The sequence below is a fragment of the Rhinolophus ferrumequinum genome, chromosome 11 (genome assembly GCF_004115265.2).
Source record: "Rhinolophus ferrumequinum isolate MPI-CBG mRhiFer1 chromosome 11, mRhiFer1_v1.p, whole genome shotgun sequence".
Taxonomy (NCBI): domain Eukaryota; kingdom Metazoa; phylum Chordata; class Mammalia; order Chiroptera; family Rhinolophidae; genus Rhinolophus; species Rhinolophus ferrumequinum.
This window is the reverse complement of record NC_046294.1, coordinates 33,935,506-33,955,328: the sequence shown is the minus strand read 5'-3', so window position 1 is coordinate 33,955,328 and position 19,823 is coordinate 33,935,506. Positions and strand designations below refer to the sequence as shown.

Below are 19,823 nucleotides of genomic sequence, written 5' to 3'. Positions count from 1 at the left end.
TCCTGTAAAATCATCTGAGATCAGTTGAAATCAGATATGTCCTGTAAAATCTTAAGTTTAGTACATTTTTAGCAGAGAACACTGTAGGTTAGGAGCAGATGTTTTTCTAATTATTTTTTGGATCTCTCTAGAGCAGTGGTTCTCAATGGAGCGATGGTGTCCAGTTTTGCCCCCTGTGGTTATTTGGGCAATGAGAAATGTCTGGAAACATTTTAGGTTACAATAGGGGAGGGAGGTGTCTGGGCACAGGAGGAGAGTGCTGCTGGCCTCTAGTAAGTAGAACCCAGGGATGCTGCTAAACATCTTACAATGGACAGAACAGCCCCCACAATAAAGTATTATCTGCCCCAAAATGTCAATATTGCCAGGGTTGAGAAACCCTGTTTTAGGAGATTTCATCTCTGTGCATTGATAATAACTCAGCCTCCAACTTAGATGATAATGAAGGCCAACTGCCCTAGTCTTGGCCATCAAGGAAGATTTTCCTAAAAAAGGTGACATCATGACAACTTATTTTGTCACCTGGAGAGGCAATTGAAGCTTCTTGCATTTAATTCACCAAATAGATGTTCTGCATTCTTTTTGTGTCACACCTGCTGGATTGCTATGACTACCTGGACACTTAAAGCTAGTAAGTTCCCTTCAGTATGTTGCTCCTGCTCGGCTCCTGTCAGTTGGGTTATGTGTTTACCAAGAGTTTATTGTATTTGTTTGCCGGTTTATTTATGTAAAATCAGTTAATATTAACATAAATATTGAGCAAGATTTTAAAAATATTTGTCGTTGAACAAAGTAATCAGTTAAATTGTGAAAGACTAAGAACGGGAAGGTAGGAATTATAGGATTCAGGGTGTCTCCACTTGGCAAATGCCCTGAGATTCTTTTTTATTTTAAAATTACTCAAATGAAATTATTTAAAATCCATTATGGGTGTGGTTTATGCAAGGTGAAGATTCCAATCGATGGATCCATCCTCAAAAAGTATTGGTAAACAAATCTACATTTATATGTTTTTACTTAAAATGTATTGTTTTCAATTAACAATGGGTTAGTAGTTCCAATCACATTGGATAAAATTCTATCTACAGTAAATTTTATAGAACTGAGAGTAATATTGGAAAAAAGGTCATCAAATATTTATTGTTTTAGAAATATACTAAGAATTAGGGATTATATTTTGTAGGCTTTTTTATTTGTTGGAAGTAATCTTTTATTTTTGTCTTTAAATAAATCCAGATTATTGACTATTTGTCACTAAACTTTGTACAGATTAACTCTTCATTTTATTTGTGCCTCTCCCTTGCCTCACTTTTTAAAATAGTTAATTCTACCTAAGGGTGTGTTAGTAATCTAGTTATTTAAACAGAAAAAAAATAAAAGATCATTGAAGCACCTTGTCTTAAAGGTAATATAAGTTTCTTTTATCATTAATTTATTCCAAGAATATCATGAGCAGGCATTTTAAAAATAAGTTTCCCATTTTAATGAATAATGTTAATGTTCTAGTTTCAGATTTAATCAAAGTGTTCCATTTTAGTAATTAATTTTTGAAGTGTCATGCAAATTTTAATTTTAAAAAGTAAATGTCAGTTTGTAAAGAAGAGTGCCCCATGAGCATCATGGGAGAAAATACTGGGTATAATTCTCTTCCAGATGGCACCCCTACAGGTGAAGCAGCAGCCTGTGAAATTACAGTCTGAATTACACTGCAGATGAGCAGGGCATTTGGAGCAAAGCCTTCTGATATCAGTAATAAATGACTTGGTTCAGAACCAAGGACAATTCCCAGGAAATTAAAAACTATACTATCACGGAGGGAGCCTATAGTAAAATGAAGTTTAGCAAAGTGGAAAGTTGAGAGAAAGGACAATAACCATTAGCAATACATCTATGAATCTCTTCATCTGCTAATATTTTTAACTATGCATATTAATTTGTCTCATAAAGTGTCATATATTGGTTCTACATATATTCTGGTATGTCCATTGATTTTCTAAATGGGTAATTTTCACAATAGATGGTGGCTAAGAGCCAGTTGCCAACTAAGCTATCACACTGAAATATGAATGATATACCATTGTAAATCCTAATCTTATTAGTATGCTACATGGGAAATTTTTCATTTCAGAATATTTGAGTACTTCATTACAAATGTAGCATGGTATAATACAAATACTAAATCTTATTTTTAATCATGTAAATCAATTTAAGAAGCAACATAGAATAGTGATTCAGATCTTGACCTCTTTTGTTAGACCAAGTTTCAAAATATGGCTCATTCTGTGATGATGAGCTGTTTTTACTATTTGTTATTTAATGTTTTAAGACTTATTTTCTTATCAGTTAAATGGAAATAATAAAATATGCTGTGGGGAAAATTAAATAATCCATGTAAAGAAATTTAATACAGTGAACTTGAACAATTATCATCATCATTATTTGAAAATTTTAATCTTAGAAAGCAAAACATCATTTTAAAGTAACAGATTTTAATTTGTACCAGAAAAATAACAAAAAAGGCCTTGTTCCATTTTAATAAGTGTAATTATATGCATATATAGTCTTAATAACTAATTCTTTTATTCATTCAAAAATTACTTATTGGCGTTTCTGCTGTGTTCCCGGCACATTTCTAGCCCTCAGGAATAGAGCTTCAAACAATATGGCCACCTTGCTCCTCTTGGAGCTTTCATTTTAGTAAGGAAGTACACACAAAATAAATAATACTTTAATTCTTAAGTGCTATGATGAAATTGAAAACAGGGTAAAGAGATGGAGCTTGAAGCTATTTTATGTAGAGACAGAATGAAAATTCTTTTTGACGAGATAGTAGTTGAACAGATATCTGGATACTAAGTGAAACGAATGACCAATAAAATTTTTACAATTCATTGAGTCTTAAAAATGGTAGCATATTCAGGAGCTACTCTAAATATGAAGAAATGTGTAATCTATTGTTTCGAAGGAATACTTTTCTATTGATTTGCGAGTTCATTTATTCTTTAACTTAAGGTTTAGAAAGTATTTTCACAGAAAAGGAAACTTACGCAAGCAATAGCTTCTAGCTACTGAGATGAAAAAGATATCAGAAATAGATATAGAGAAATTGTTTTTAATTACACCAATGCAAAGCAAAAAAAGGAAATAAAAGTGGGGAAAGATGAAAGAAGAAAGACTTGCTGTGGCTTTCTGCTTCTTTCTACTTTAGCCTAGCTCTACCAAGTAGCTGACCCCATCTAGTGACTTCTTCCAAATTAAAGAGTCCTGTGATAATGATCTATGTGGTAACTCTTTGCCAGGCACTATGCTAAATCCTTTACATGCATCAACAAAAGCATTTGATCATTTGCTTTCTGAAATTCTGTCACCTAATTATGTTGGCTGACTCTAAAAAATGAGAAGCAAAGACATGGTGTGTATGAAAGAGTATTTTTGCTGTCAGGGATGATTATCTTTTTTCTTTTGTTTCTTTGTACTCTTTCTCATTATTGAGTTTAGCAGCAGTGGGAATTGAATCTTAAGGCCACTGTTTTGTAAGGGGAACTAAAATTGTCCAGTATTATTTTTCCAGTTATGACCTAGAATAAGTCACTTAACCTCTCTAGTACTGATTTCTCTAATGTGAAAATTAAGTTGTTTGAATAGGTAGAATCTTAGAAACTATCTCTATTATTGCTGTACCTATCAGAATTCTAATCTTAACTAAGGTAATTGTTAAGGGGTATGTGGAGAAATGCTTATTGGTGTTTATTGATTAGAATGGAAGCAGATATATGGGAAAGTCTTAAGTATAAATACTAAAGTTCAGAATATTAAGTAAAATGGATGTTTTGGGCCCAGAGGAAAAAAAAATTGCTGATTATCTTTTTAAGAAAAATCTTGAAGTTGGAATTGGCACTAATTTGTCCAATTTGATCAAATTATTTTTGATTGGGTTTCTAATTTTTATTTCTTAATTTTAAAGAAAAGTGTGCGTGCGTGCACGCACACACACGGCCAGACAATTAAGTTTGAGAACTCATCCTAGAAAGCGTGCTACATACCTCATTGCTGAATATCACTATGGTCACCTTTGAAGTACTCCCCTTGGGAAGCTATGCACCCATGCCAGGGGTGCATAGTCCACCCTTCAAAGCAATTTTGGAACTCTCTTTCTGGAATGGTCATCAGAGCTGTTGTCGTATTACCCTTGATGTCCTGAATGTCATCAAAATGTCTTCCTTTCAATATTTATCTTCGGGTAAAGAAAAGTCACTGTGGGCCAGATCAGGTGAGTAGGGAGGGTGTTCCAATATGTTATTTGTTTACTGGCTGAAAACTCCCTCACAGACAGTGTGCCATGTGAGCTGGTGCATTGTTGTGATGCAAGAGCTGTGAATTGTTGGCAAAAAGTTCAGGTCGTTTAACTTTTTCACACAGCCTTTTCAGAACTTCCAAATAGTAAACTTGGTTAACTGTTTGTCCCATGGTCCAAATTCATAATGGATAATCCCTTTGACATCGAAAAAAGGTTAGCAACATCGTTGCAACAAGTTCACAACAAACTTAATTGTCAATATGCGTGCATGCATATTGGTATGCACATGTATACACATAGTCTTGGCTGGTGTGAAAAAAGAAATAACATAAGAAAATGTATTCTGGTAGACTCCTGGGAAAAAACAGGAATTGTAGTTCTTATCATGGATTGTAATATATGACCATGCTTTAAATGTTACATGATTCTGGATTGTCTGGTAAGTCCTTATTCTCTAATTTATTTATTTATTTATTTTTCTCTCTCTTTTTTTTTTTTAAATTTATTGGGGTGACAATTGTTAGTAAAATTACATAGATTTCAGGTGTGCAATTCTGTATCACATCATCTATAAATTACATTGTGTGTTCACCACCCAGAGTCAGTTCTCCTTCCATCACCATATATTTGATCCCCCTTACCCTCATCTCCCACCCCTCTATTCTCTAATTTATTAAACATAATTTAAAAATTCTGATAACCTTTACATACATACATATATATATATATATATATATATATATATTTCTTTTTTGTTTTTAATTTTTTATTGGGGAATGTTGGGGAACAGTGTGTTTTTCCAGGGCCCATCAGCTCCAAGTGAAGTCGTCGCCCTTCAGTCTAGTTGTGGAAGGCACAGCTCAGCTCCAAGTCCAGTCGCCGTTTTCAGTCTTTAGTTTCAGAGGGCACAGCCCACCATCCCATGAGGGAATTGAACCTGCAACCTTGTGGAGAGCTTGCGCTCTAACCAATTGAGCCATCCGGCCACCTCTTGGGCAGCTCAGTGGTAGCTCGTTGTCTTCAGTCTAGTTGTGCAGGGCGCAGCTCACTGGCCCATGTGGGAATCGAACCGGCAACCCTGTTGTTAAGAGCTTGCACTCTAATCAACTGAGCCATCCGGCCACCCCACAAATATATTTTTTACATAGCGCTTAATTTTTTCCAGTTAAGCTAATGAGACTTATTGTTCCAAACCTTTTACATGTATTAATATATTTAATCCTCACAACAACTGTATGAAATAGAATGTCATTGTTATTGTCACTTTACAGGTGAAGAAACTGAGGCACAATGATGTATACTTACCCAAGGTCACATAGAAATAAAGGGGCTCTTCTGGGATTTAAATCCAGGAGTCCACTCTCATACTATATTATTGGTATTGACCATAATACCAATTTAAAATACGGTGTAATTTAATCTCTAATGAATGACTAATAATAACTTTATCTTTAACGCAGTAAAGAAGCGTGTTTCTAGAAGGAGCTACTGTCAGTTATTGATCAAAAAGACTTTTCTGGTTTGTTTGTAGTACATGAGAGTAAGATGGAATTTGAGCATATGAAAGCAAAATACTTAGACTTAGCCAACTACTTTGAAAGAGTAATACTAGAAACAGTTTTGACACAATGCCAAATCGATAAACTATTTTTTAACCTCTTCCTTAAAAGATTAGGCTATAATGAATGCTTAATTTGTACCAAAATGTGGGTTTATTTTATTTTAATGTTTTAACATGCAGCAGTCTTGCAAATAGGAATCATTTTTTTCTTTAACCTAGTGACATGTTTTACCAGCTGATCTTTTTCCCATAGGGTAAATAGATGCCTCCTCTTTTAATAATTCCTTGGCATAAGTTGTAATTCACTTTAATCAACAGATTAATGCTTATTTATTAGCGTTCGTGTGTATTGATCTGCATGAATTCTGTCAGATTGATGAATATTTCTTAGTTGAATTTCAAAAGTCTCTTGTGCTTTGAATACACAGATGATACTAATGGGGAACTAACTTGTAAGAATTATATTACTGAAGTACTCTATCCAGAGAAAGAGTTTCCGCCAAATCTTTAATTTTCATAGTGCAATCATTAATAAAAGAGCTTTGTTGCTAAGTCTATCTTTTGTAGGCAATTATTTTCTTATCAGTGACTTAGTGTGTTGGGGGTAAATGCCAAAGTAGAGATGCTAGCGGCAATTTAATTAGGTTCCTTTATAAGTGAGTCAAGCATGAGAGCTGTATTTTCTGTAATTTAAATTTGCTTTTAATCTCTTGTTGAAGATTATCCATTTAGATTTGCAGGTTTTTCTTGTTCTAGAGAAACCTTTAAAACCTTCATCTTGGTTGAAGACTATTGTATTTATCCTGTTAAACAGTTATTTGTGCACAAAACAAATGAGTGAGAATAGTTTTGATTTAGAATTCTAACACTAGGGTAAAATTCGTGTTGTTTCACCCTAAGCAATAATAAGGTATATTGTGTGCTGAGGACTTAACTTTTCCTGATGCTCAGGGCTGTTGGTGATTGGGCTCCAGTAGGAGAAAAGACTGAAACTGACATTAAGGTCTCACTCATGATTGCTTTGTCATTTCTTTAATAAACTGTGTAGCATACTATTAGAATGTACTGTGTCGTGACACCAGTAATGGCAAATTATCTTCTCATTTGTGCTATGATTATTCTTTCTTGGTAGACGATTCATTACTGTTCTCTAAAATCTGGAGTACACTAAGGCAGTGTTTCATGAACTATATGTATTTCAAACGACACTAGTTGTGCAAGGCGTTAAATAGAAAAACAAAACAAAACAGGTCTCTAGTCAAAGAGTAGGTAATACTTGGTTAAAATATGTTCAACTGTCCTCTTCATCATAACACTTCTCAGAACTATTAATGTGCTAATGTGCATTATGAATCTCTAAGAGTAGGATATAGCATCTGATTTTCTCAAACCTCACTGATTAAAGAGCCCCTCTCCTTTTTTTTTAACCAAAGAGCAAGTCACTGGGCAGAAAATGGTGTTCTAGACCAGGATATCTCAACCATTGCTCTACGGACATTTGGAGCCAGACAATTCTTTGTGGTGGGGGCTGTTCTGTGCATTGTAGGATGTTGATCAGCATCTTTAGCTCTACCTACCCAGTAACATCCTTCCTCCTCACCCTCCCCAGTTGTGATAATCAAAATGTCTCCAGACATTGCAAAATATAGTTGAGAACCACTGCTCTGGATTAATTTCACAATATTTCAGAGAATTATAGGATGTGTTAACCATTTCCATTTGAATTTTCTTTTTTTTTAATGAGGAAGAAACAATTGTCTAAAAAGTAGAAACCCAGGTAAAGAAGGTTCAGTACATTCTACTGAATATACTGAATCCATAAACTTTCTGGATTCACTTTTATGCTCTGGCCTGATTTTCTAATTATTACGTGGAGAACTTACTGCAAAAAATAATTTCAAACTTTGCAGAACATTTTATAGTACAGGCAAAAAATATATTTTTCATTAAAAGGGTAGACCAGGTATTTAAATTGATTTGCATATGAGGATATTGCACATTTCTAAAATCCATTTTTTTTCTGTTTTCTACAGGGCTATTTTCTTCTTTTTGAGTCTATGTTAGATTCTGTCCTTTATGCAAAGAACAAATACTTGGCAAAAGGAGGATCGGGTGAGTATAAAATTCTAGCTTTAATAATCAAATTTTAGTATGGCAGAACCAAATGAACCTTTGGATTTCAAATAAACTATGCATGACTGAGAAGATTCCCAATAGAGATGAAAGATGTTTCCATTAGATGGAGCTTTAAGACATTTGTTTAGTACACTGTTGATAGTAGAACATTATATATAAGATATGCAGGACTCAAAGTTAATGGTATTCTCAAGAACACTTTTTATAAAAATACAAAGGACTAGGTTTGGAAGCTGTGATAGTCAAATCAAAATCTAACAAAGTTTTTGTTTTTTTAATCCTTATGATATTTAGTTATTTATTTTTTCAAAAGAACATTTTATGCTAGGTTAGAGGTTACTGTATTTTGCCATATATAATGCATTCCTGTGTATAATGCACACCCATGTTTTTGGCCCAAACTTTCAGGGAAAAAAAATCTTGTGTTTTAATTTTTTAATTTCAAATTTTTATTTGTTTACATTTAGGTACTTGTTTTTTTTTATTATAAAGGAATTTTAGTATTTATTTTTTAACATATTATGGTACAAGAAATTTTATGTAACAAATAATTACAAAACACAAGAACAAATACAAGGTACAAGAAATGTTATGTACTGGTAACCAATTTACGATATTTACACATCACAGAAGGCCAAGAACTGTCATTTCAAGTTCGTCATAGGTTCCACAAAACCAATTATCCCAGGGTATTATTTTGCATACGGATATCATTATTGATTGCTAGAGGTACATTTTTAACTCATAAGCATAAATAAAAGAATTAAAAACATTTCTATACATATGGAATTAATACTATCCATGTATAAGGCGCATCCTTATTTTTCCCTCACAAGTTTGGGCAAAAAAGTGCTCATTATACCTGGCAAAATACGGTACTCACTTTAGTGGCAAATTTTCCATGACTTCACTAAACACATAAACCTGGCTTCCATGTGGTTTAAGGAGAACATTTAAATAGTGACTGGTTTTACTTAGTTTTTAAAGCACAGCATACCCAATCAGTATTTTTAAGTGGATCTCAATAAATTTGGAAGGCTTTCTTTTCATGCCCCTAGTGAACTCTTAATCATTTTAACTCTGCATACGCTAAGTGAGATTGCGTTTTTACAGGCCTTCTGCTGTGAACAGTTGTACACAAAATATTTTTTCAGAGCAGGAATTATGTTTTGCTCATCTTTGACTCTTCAGCGAGCTCTACATCTCCTGGAGCATAGATACAACATCGTGTTTATTGAATTGAATCATTACAATCGAATTGAGTAACATTGGTTTCCCTTCACTCACCTCTCCCTGTGCCTTCCCTTTCTCAAAGCTTCAGGATCAACAAATGGCGTTCATGGTCAGTGCAGTTGATAAAACTGTTCTATAAAAATGGATGAAAAGGAGGAGACATCTTGAACTAGTGACATAAAGCACTGGACCATACTTATGCCTCCTGCCTATCCATGTTCTATGAAATTACTTTGGTAGTTATGGTACAATAGACATCAGTAAGGCCAAAACAAAGCACAGAGAAAATTTTCCAAGACAATAGAGTTCTTTTTATAATAGCATTTAAATGGATTGCCTTTCTTTTTCAAATGCTCATATTTTATCACTGTATTTTCTACATCTATTTTAAGATAGGCTCCTGATCTCTGACATGAACCTGGCTAGAATTTTTAGGTATATTTTGCCCTGCAACTATTGGCTATATCTTTTTATAATTGCCGTGGCTTTTTTAAAAAAAAATGAGTACTATATTTAATGACTTAACTAGTGTTATCTACCATTTGTGAATTGTCTGTACAAGCTGCCAAATAATATACTCTGCCTTTACTTATGTTATTACATGTAATTTTAAAAACAGCTCTTTGAGATTTTAGAAACAAAAGGGTCCTGGATGATACATGCTAAGCAGCCAAGCCTTGATTTTTTTTTTTTTTAAACTCAGATCTGCTGGATATTTCTTTTCACTGTTCCTTGTTTCCGTACTAAAATGTATTTTATTGAGTCTGATTTTTTACCTTGAAGTTGTTCTAGGGAAGATTCAGAAAACTGTTTCCATACCTTCCTGAATAATATTCATTGATCTTACTGAAGGAGTGACAGCAACTTAATACATTTAAATTGAATTCTTGATGAAATTCATTAAGAACTTACAGCATGTGAGTAATGAGGTTATAGTTGAAATAGTGGCAGGGCTATTTCCCATCATCAGAAGGATAAAGTGGAGGTTCGTAAGTCTAGCTTTTTCCAAATTTTCATATAACTAATATTAGCACTAAGATAATCTGGAAGTATATTGAAGAGAGTTCAGCATTTAACTGCCTAAATAGTGCTGTTGAATGTTACTTAACAGAATCAAGAGAAAAGACAGAAAAGTCAGAAATGAGTAACATGAAGTAGTTTAGCCTAATGTGTATATTTGAGTATGCCTTGATGAATATCACCAATCATCATGCTCATTTTTCTGTTGCGAAGTAAAGTTTTCTTTCATGTTTTGCTGAAGGAAAGATTTATTAAGCAATTTATACTGTAAAGATTTTAGAAAGAATTAGAATATGAGAGGAGAATATTGAAGACCCATATAAGCATGAAGGGAGCCCAATTTACATTTTTATATGAATTAGCATTCAATTTATGTTCTTTTAATATATACATGTACACACATATATACATATATGATAGCATGAAGTGAAACTTTATAAAACTTAGCCAATAACTTGAGTATTCATTCTCCTTGTTATCACCAAGCAAGTACTCATTTACTATTCCTACTAATAAAAATAATTTTGTAAAGCTAATGAAGTTGGGCTTACCAAAGACTACTTATACTAATTTTAGCTAAGATTTACTAATGCTAATTGTGTGTTAGGAATTGTAGTGTTTTACATTCAATCAACCAAGAGATGAGGAGGAAAACTAAGAAAATGGTCGTAACTGGTGTTGTTGTTTTTTACAACTAGAATTAAGGCAAAAACAAATGTATGTTTTAGGATAACAACATAGAATGCAAATGTTTTGTACCTTAACAATGTCACATGCTGTATCTCAGAAAAATTGGAAAGGGAATGCAGAAGGCAAGTGGGAGAAAGTGCGTATACTTCAATTGCTTTATCTTTAACAGCAGGAATTTATGGAATATCATTTAAAGCTGACAAATCAAGTAATAGAATTATAATCACATTTAGCCCTACCAGGGTAATATTAAAATTATACAATTGATTAAAATTGAATGGTGAGGCTTGCAGTGATACGTCTTATCTATATGTACATTTTGATGGTGATTACGTGATTATATATTTATCAAATCACATAGACTTATACACGAAAAAAAGTCAGAAAGATTGAGTTTTACTGCATATAAATATATCTCAATTAAAATGACTTTATAAAAAGTGAAATGGTATTTCCCACTCTTTCAGATCAAACGCATTAGGATATGATTTGATTTCTCACTTTCCTGAAAAATATATTAAAGCTGTGTACTAACTCTATTCCTACTTCTGTATTTGTTATATCATCAGTGCATTCTCCTTTTAATTTTTTTAAAAAATTGGGTGATTAAAAAGAGGGAAGGGAAGGGGAAGGACAAGGAAATATACTAATTTTATCATTACTCATGATAGATTAGTAAAGAGTGTTGAAAATAGAGATATTCTATAAGGTTGTAATTACATATTTAGCTACTTGAACAAAAATACAAAACTTCCTAAATATAAGGACTCAGACTCTGGGGAAAAGCAAAAAAGACCATGTAGTAAGCTACTTAAAAAACAGAACAAAAACTACAGGTACAGAAAAGATAACATGAAATGGTAGAGTTGTAAACAAAAAATATTTCTTTTATCAATCAGTGTAAGTGGGCTAAACTCATCTATTCGGAACACAAGAATTTCAGATTGGATATTGGATCACCAAAGAAAAGCCAATTCTGTGTACTTTACTTTATAGAGGCACATCTAAAACAAAATAATTCAGAAAAGTTAAAGGGATGAAAAAAGATATTCAGGCAATTTCCCCCAACCCCCTACATGAAAACTCTCGTGATATTGATACCAAACGAGGGAATTGGGGCAAAATATTATGAAATTAATCATATGAAACTTAAAGTGAATCAACTGAAAATTATAAATAATGAAAGAATTTAGCATATTATAGAGGTACAAAATAACATAATGAGAAATAAGCAAGACTTACATGCAGACAACTTTACTACTGCAGGATGCACAAAGATTTAAATAAATGAAAAGACAATCATGGATATAAAGAATCAGTGCCATAAAGATGTCAGTTCTCCCAAAATTAATTTAAAATGAGATGCAATCCAAAAGCATTGACGGTTGTTGGAGATAGATGAGTACACGAGAGTTAATTATGCTCTTCCCTATTTTTGTATGTGTTTGAAAATTTTTTATAGAATAAATTTCCTAAAATTGTGATCAATCCCAATGAACAGATTTTTTTTAAATTGGGATTTAAAACTTTTTTTTTTAATAGGAATGGCAAGGAAAACTCTAACATAGAAGGGTAGCAGCAGGGTAGGAGTGGGAGGACTGAAAGAATAGTGCTACCAAATAGTAAAACACATTTAAAGCCTCAATAAGAAAAATAATGATATTATTTGCTCTTGAATGGACAGATAGTTGCGCAGAACAGAAAATCACTTCTATTTGACCACCTTTACCCTCTTCCACAAACCCTCTCCCCCTTTATTCTCTGGTAATTTCTAAACTGTTGTCTGTGTTGATGAGTTTTTGTTTGTGTTGTACTGTTCATTTGTTGCTTTCAGTTTTATATTCCACATGTGAGTGAAGTCATAGGGTTCTCAACTTTCTCTGTCAGACTTATTTCACTTAGCATGATCATCTCAGGATCCATCCATGTTGTTGCAAATGTCACTATTTCATCTTTTCTTATGGCAGAATAGTATTCCATTGGGTATGTATACTATATCTTCTTTATCCAATCATCTGTGGAAGGACGATTCAGTTGTTTCTATGCATTGGCCACTGTGAATAATGCTACAGTGAACATAGAGGTACATAAATCTTTACTGATAAGTGTTTTCAGATATTTTGGGTAGATAACCAGAAGAGGAACTGCTGGGTTGTATGGTAATTCTATTCTTAATTTTTTGAAGAAGACTCCATACTGTTTTCCATAGTGGCTGTGCCAATTTACATTCCCACCAGCAGTGTATGAGGGTTCCTTTGTCTCCACAACCTCTCCAACACTTGTTATTACTTGTCTTGTTGATAATAGCCATTTTTACAGGAGTGAGGATGTGTCCCATTGTGGGTTTCATTTGCGTTTCCCTAATAGCTAGTGAAGTTGAGCATCTTTTCATGTATCTATTGGCCATTTGTATGTCTTTTTGGGAGAAGTGTCTATTTGGGTCCTCTGCCCATTTTTCACTTTGTTTTTTTTTTTGTTATTGAGTTGTTTGAGTTCTTTATACGTTTTTGATATTAGCCCCTTATCGAGTTGTGTGCAAATATCTTCTCCCATTCAGTTGGTTGCCTTGTTGTTTTGTTATGTTTTTTTTTTTTTTGCTGTGCAGAAGCTTTTTAGTTTGACATAGTCCAATTCATTCATTTTTGCTTCTATTTCCCTTGCTTTTGAGATCAAATTCATAAAATCCTCTCTGAACCCAAGGTCTAATAGTTTGGTACCCACACTTTATTCTATGCAATTTATTGTTTCAGGTCTTATATTTAGGTCTTTGATCCATTTTGAGTTAATTTTGGTACATGGTGATGGCAGTTTAGTTTCATTCTTTTGCATGTGGCTTTCCAGTTTTCCCAGCACCATTGATTGAAGAGCCTTTCTTTTCTCCATTGTATGTTTTTGGCTCCTTTATCAAAAATTTTCTGCCCATATATATGTGGGTTTATTTCTGGGTTCTTGATTCTATTCCATTGGTCTGTGTGTCTGTTTTTTTGCCAGGAACATGCTGTTTTGATTATTGTCACTTTGTCGTATAAATTAGGTCAGGGAGTGTGGTATCTCTGGCTTTGTTCTTTTTCTCAGGATTGCTTTGGCTATTTGGGGTTTTTGTGATTCAGTACAAATCTGATGATTTTTTGTTCTATTTCTTTAAAAAATGCTGTTGGGATTTTGATGAGGGTTGCATTAAATCTGTGTATTGCTTTGGGTAATATGGCATTTTAATTATGATGATTCTTCCAGGCCATGAACACGGGATAGCTTTCCATTTCTTTGTGTCTTCCTCAGTTTCTTTTAATAATGTCTTATAGTTTTCCTTGTATTGGTTCTTCACATCCTTTGTTAAGTTTATTCCTAGGTATTTTATTTTTTTAGTTGCAATTGCAAAAAGAATTTCTTTCACATCCTTTGTTATGTGTATTCCTAGATATTTTTTTATTTTACTTGGCAATTGCAAGACGAAGTTTTTTTTCATTTCTTTTTCTGAAATTTCGTTGTTGTTATATAGGAGAGCAATGGAATTTTGTGCATTGATTTTGTGTCTTGCAACTTTACTGTATTTGTTTATTTTCATTTTTCTTTATGCCTATCGATCATTATTTCTCTAAAATCTTCATAATGTTCACGTGTACTGTGAGAAGAACAGTTTATTTTGACTTTTTTAGTATCTCCTTTTGTTCTAATCCTTTTTACTCTGGTTTTTTATATACAAGCAATGATGCTAGTGTTTACTAAGAATTGTTTCTTTATGCATCTCAATCTTATCCTTTAGTGTCCAAAAGTTTGTGAGGCATTTCTAAGGGATAAAGGATTTCCCATCTTTATCTATTCACCATGTGAGCTGTTCTAGTGACAAATGAATTCTGGGCAGTGAATCGAGAAGGACACAGATGTCAAAGCCATGAATTTATAAATGGTCTCTTAAGAGGGTGCTTTTGTCCAATCAGCGCTTTGTTAATTTCACCTACAAGAAGGAATAATTATTCAATTATGCTTCTGTGTGACAAAAAATCAAATGACAAATGTGTCAGAATGTGAAGGTAAAAGGTTAGTCAGGATTTTGGCAGGTGGCCCCAAATTTTAGCCAGCTGTGAGGAGGTGGATATAGCACCAGATTGACCTATAACACTGATTACAAGTCCTTTCTGAATAGTCATAGATCTTAACTAACTGAAAAATAATTTCATTTCTAATTCTAACAAATACAAAACTATTATTTTTTATATCTTTGTGAAATATAATTAGCTTGAAAAACATACCTCAACATGAAAAAAGTAAAACCATATTCCTCTTTAGTTTGTTTCTTCTTACCAACATATTTTCAAAACTGTTTTTTTAATTAGTTTTAAAAGTTGTAGTTTTTCCTTATGAAAAACTTGTTTTTAATTCTTAGCAGTAGTACTAGTTCATCATATTGCTTGATTGATACAGAGCCAGAGATCAGCAGACTTTTTCTGTCAAAGGACAAATAGTAAATATTTTCAGCTTTGTAAGCCATATAGTCTCTGTCCCAACTACTCAACTTTGCCACAGTAACGTTGCACCTCCATAGACTATAGGTAGATGAATGAGTTTGACAGTGTCCTAATGAAACTTTATTTACAAAACAGGCAGTGGGCTGAATTTGACCAATGGGCCATTTTGCCAACCCCTGATACAGCAACTGATGCTATTTTTAAAATTTCACTAAGATTTTTAATATTCTAAAAAAGAACCCTATGAACTATGTTAAATAACCCTAGTGTGTGTACACTGCACAACTCCAGATATTTGATACCCATAGACTACGCTGTAAGTAGTACAATAAGGTGGCTCTGATAATACCTCCCTCATCCATTTCTTCCTCCTCAATATCGGGGATATCTATATCTGGCCTGCTGCCCATTTTATAGATAAAGTTTTATAGGCACATAGCCATGTTCATTTATTTATGTATGTATTGTCTGGCCACTTTCATACTGTAGAAGCAGAGATGAGTAGTTTGAACAAATACTACATGGCCCACAAAACCTAAAATCATTACAGAAAATGTTTGCTAACCCCTGATCTATACCTTTATGATGTTCCTCTTTAAGGATGAAATTACTGTGGGATAGTTTATATGATTGTCATATTAAGTCCAACAAAGGATACATAAAGAAGTTGCCAAATATCTAAAGTTGCTTCAGAATTCTGTTTCTTCTTCAGAGTTTTCTCATCTGAAAGATCTGGTTCAAGAAACTAAGCATCCTTTTCTGTAGCTGATACTCTTCCTGGGTCAGCATTTTCAATAACAAATCAGTTGCTTTAAAGAATTTGTATCAGTCAGGAATTTAAGCCCAGTCAAGAGGTTTACCATGTCTGTGGAGGAAGAGAGGAGAGTAGAAGTATATGAATTTACATGACAGTGGACTCTAGCCCATCTGCCTCTCACATCTGCCTACCTGTCCCCTTAGGATGGACTTGAGGAGGTTCTTATCAGTGGTATAGCACCAAGTATTTTTTTTGGGTATCTCACTTGTCAGGTTTGAAAGAAGCAATTGCTTTGACGCCAGCAGAGCTTATCATGGGCTTTATTTGGAAGATAAGTTAGTGCTGTTATCATTGAATAATAAAATTCCCAAGGCTGTGGATAGAAGCAAAGTTTGGGGAAGGAGAGAATTATTTCTCTACTGTTTAAGTCTGGAGACTAGTTAATAACCATGAAATAATTTTCTTTTGTGCCTTTCTATACATGTGTACTTGCTTTCAGTTTCTTGATATAGGAAAGTGTGATTTATATTTTAATTCATGATAAATGTTGATATTTGAAGGACAGTTATTAGTAAAAATTAATATTTAAAAATTTTTGTTACAAAGACAAGTGTGTTATTAGAAGAGAGTGTCTTGCTTAAACATTCTCTTCCCTTACCCCTCTTAACATTTACTCTCTTGGTTTTCTTAACTTCTGCAGCCCCAACTTCTCAGCTATTTCTTCTCAACCTCCTTTTCTTCTGCACATACCATAAATTCTGGTACTCATCATGTACTCTCCTTAGCAGATCTCATGTAAGTTCCATAACTTACATTTCCATTTATATGCTCATGGTCCCAAATTTGTATTTTGGGCCAAGATTATCTCTTGACTTTTAGGTCTGTATATTCAGCTGCTTACTGGATATTTTTACCTGTTTCTCTTACAAGCAATAAACTCTCATATTCCTCTTGAATTGACCCTTATGTATTCCCTATTTAATGATTAGTCCCATAATTTGCCCAGTTGCTAAAGCTAAAAACTGTCATCCTTGACTCTTCTCTCTTCCTCACCTTCACTGCCAGCCAATCTTATAGTCCTTTGAGTTTCTACCTTTTAAATAGCCTTTGGATATATCTCCTCTCCATTCCCACAGCCATCTACTTCCGATCACCTGGATTATTACAACTATCTCTTATTTTGTCTTTGTCTTAGTCTTGCACCCTCCCATTCATTCTCCACTCCAGATGGCTTTTCTAAAAACAAAATGTGATCAAGTTGCTACCCTATATAAAATTTTTTACTCACTCATCATTATTCTTAGAATAAAGTCCAATTTACTAATGTAGTTTACTCAGCCATGTTTTCTTTGGTCCCTACTTAACCTTTGTACACTTATATCTCACAGTTTCTCTCAAATTGGAGTATATATTAACTGGGCCCCTATATGTATGCTGCTTGCTTTCCCTAGAGTACTACTCCTTCCTTCACAATTCCTAGTTTACTTGACTTCAGTTTTTATCTTGCATAGTACTCCTGTTCTCCTGCTACAGCCAAATCTGGATTAGCTGTTTTTGCGGTAAACTCCCTGAGTCCCTCAGACTTCCCCCTCACAAATAATTGCCCATTTATTTGTCAAAATTGTCTAAGTTTCTTGACAATAGGGACATGTATCCATAGTCTATAAATTAGAATAACTTCTCTGGCACATACTTGATGTTCATAAATATTTCTTTTTTATAATAAGAAAGGGTAATTGTAAGTTTAATATTAATGAATATATTCATTTCAGGATTATTTAATTGTGTCATTCTGTTTTAATTATTTTAATAAGAACTCATCACTGAAATCCTTATTTTTAATCTTACCATCACAATAATGGAAATAGTTTTTATTTTTAAAGAGGCTACAAAATGGAACTTAGTTATTTTCCTGATCTATATCTTCATTAATCTACCACTGATAGTGATCAATTGCTAGTCATCCATGCTTATGGATTTGGTATTTATATTTAGCCTTTAAAAAATTATATTTTGTCTTAAAGAGAGGTCATGCTAAATTGTTGGATATTTTATTTCTTACAGTCTACCCTGATATTTGCACGATCAGCCTTGTGGCAGTAAGTGATACGAATAAACATGCTGATAGAATTGCTTTTTGGGATGATGTCTATGGCTTTAACATGTCCTGTATGAAGAAAGCAGTTATTCCAGAAGCTGTTGTAGAAGTTGTAGATCCAAAGACTCTTATTTCAGACCCTTGTAGCATTAAGGTAAGTGTTTTACCAACTTTATTTTCTATAACAGCATTTCCATTTTTCTTAGTTTCCATTTATGAGTTCAGTATTTAAAATTAATGTTGATTTTTTATGTGGGCCTTCAAAACAGTAATTATTCTTCCTATTTTAATCATTCTGAAACAACGTGAAGTCATAATGCTTACCAGTTGACTATGTCATCCCTTTGAAATCACTTCTCTTTATATGTTGAAATTCCTTATACTGAGGGCTTGAATCATTTACTTTGGGTTAGTGCTGTATTGCCATTTCTGCTTCATCACTACCTCCTGGCTTTATTCCAGCTTCTCATTTGTAGACAGATTATTCATTCATATCATATATTCCACACAATTTACCTTTTCTCATTCAAATTTCTTCCAGTCTTTTCAGATTAAGTCATTACACTGAAATCTCCCATGAAACCAAAGCCCTACTATGTTCAGATTTTTCAGTTAATTTCTTTTGTGTTTTAATACCTTATTCTTCACTATGATAATATTTTGTTTTATTGTGAATTTTGCTATGTCAAATTTGCATGAATTGAATAATAACTCTGCAGTGGAAAGCCATATTGCTTTTCTTAAAAACTCCTCAATTTGTTTCAGTTAAATAAATCAAGCAAGCAAGCAAACTTGTTTAATGTCAGGTTCAGAACAAGCAAGCAAACTTGTTTAATGTCAGGTTCAGAACATCCTCTCCTCTTTCTACTCACATTGTTACTTTCAAAGCATCAATAATTGTTCTCTGCACAAAGTAAATATTCAGTAAATACTGATTTTATTAAATGGATAGAGAATTTAAAATTAACATAGAATAATGAAAATGTAAAGTTTCTCAACAAGAGCGAGCTGATTAAAATTGCATTCAGCTTTTTAAGAAAAAATAATACAGCCTGGTTAATGATTATAGGACTGTTCATGTTCTGGTACTGATTGTAAGGGATTTATTTGGATTCTTTGGCTTAGGGTATGAGTGTACAGTTACAGCCACCTCAGCCTTAAGGCTGAGCAGAAAGAGGAGGGTTGTGGGGGGCAGGGGTGGTCTAATATCTCTACTGCGCTCTTAAATACCAAAAACTGCTATGAGTAAATAGTTGAAACAGAAAATTTAGGACTGAAAAATGAAGGTATGCAAAAAGTATACATACCTTTTCTCTCTTTTTTTTTAAACATTAATCAATTATTTATTCATCTGTTTGTTTAGGTAAATATAGTTTGTTCTGTGTTCCCCAACTTCTCTACAACTAAAAGACAACCACAGTGTAACTTCTTTAAATTTTCTCAAACTATTTAAAATAGAGTAATGCCTCAGGTGTGTAGTCATATGAATAGCGTTCACTGTGTTACATGTACTGATGGTGTGTCAGCGTTTGACAGCCTTTACAGTATACTCTTGTCACACTGCT

At 33.4% G+C, this 19,823-nt stretch overlaps 1 protein-coding gene across 1 annotated transcript in view; it reads left to right on the top strand.

Annotated features, from left to right (window-relative positions):
- Window positions 1-19,823, top strand: part of PRMT3 (protein arginine methyltransferase 3) — a 121,370-nt gene that overhangs the window by 55,949 nt on the left and 45,598 nt on the right. The window contains exons 11-12 of the mRNA XM_033118962.1: window positions 7,892-7,970; window positions 18,225-18,412. Coding sequence (XP_032974853.1) covers window positions 7,892-7,970; window positions 18,225-18,412 — 267 coding nt within the window. The remainder of the gene's footprint in view (window positions 1-7,891; window positions 7,971-18,224; window positions 18,413-19,823) is intronic.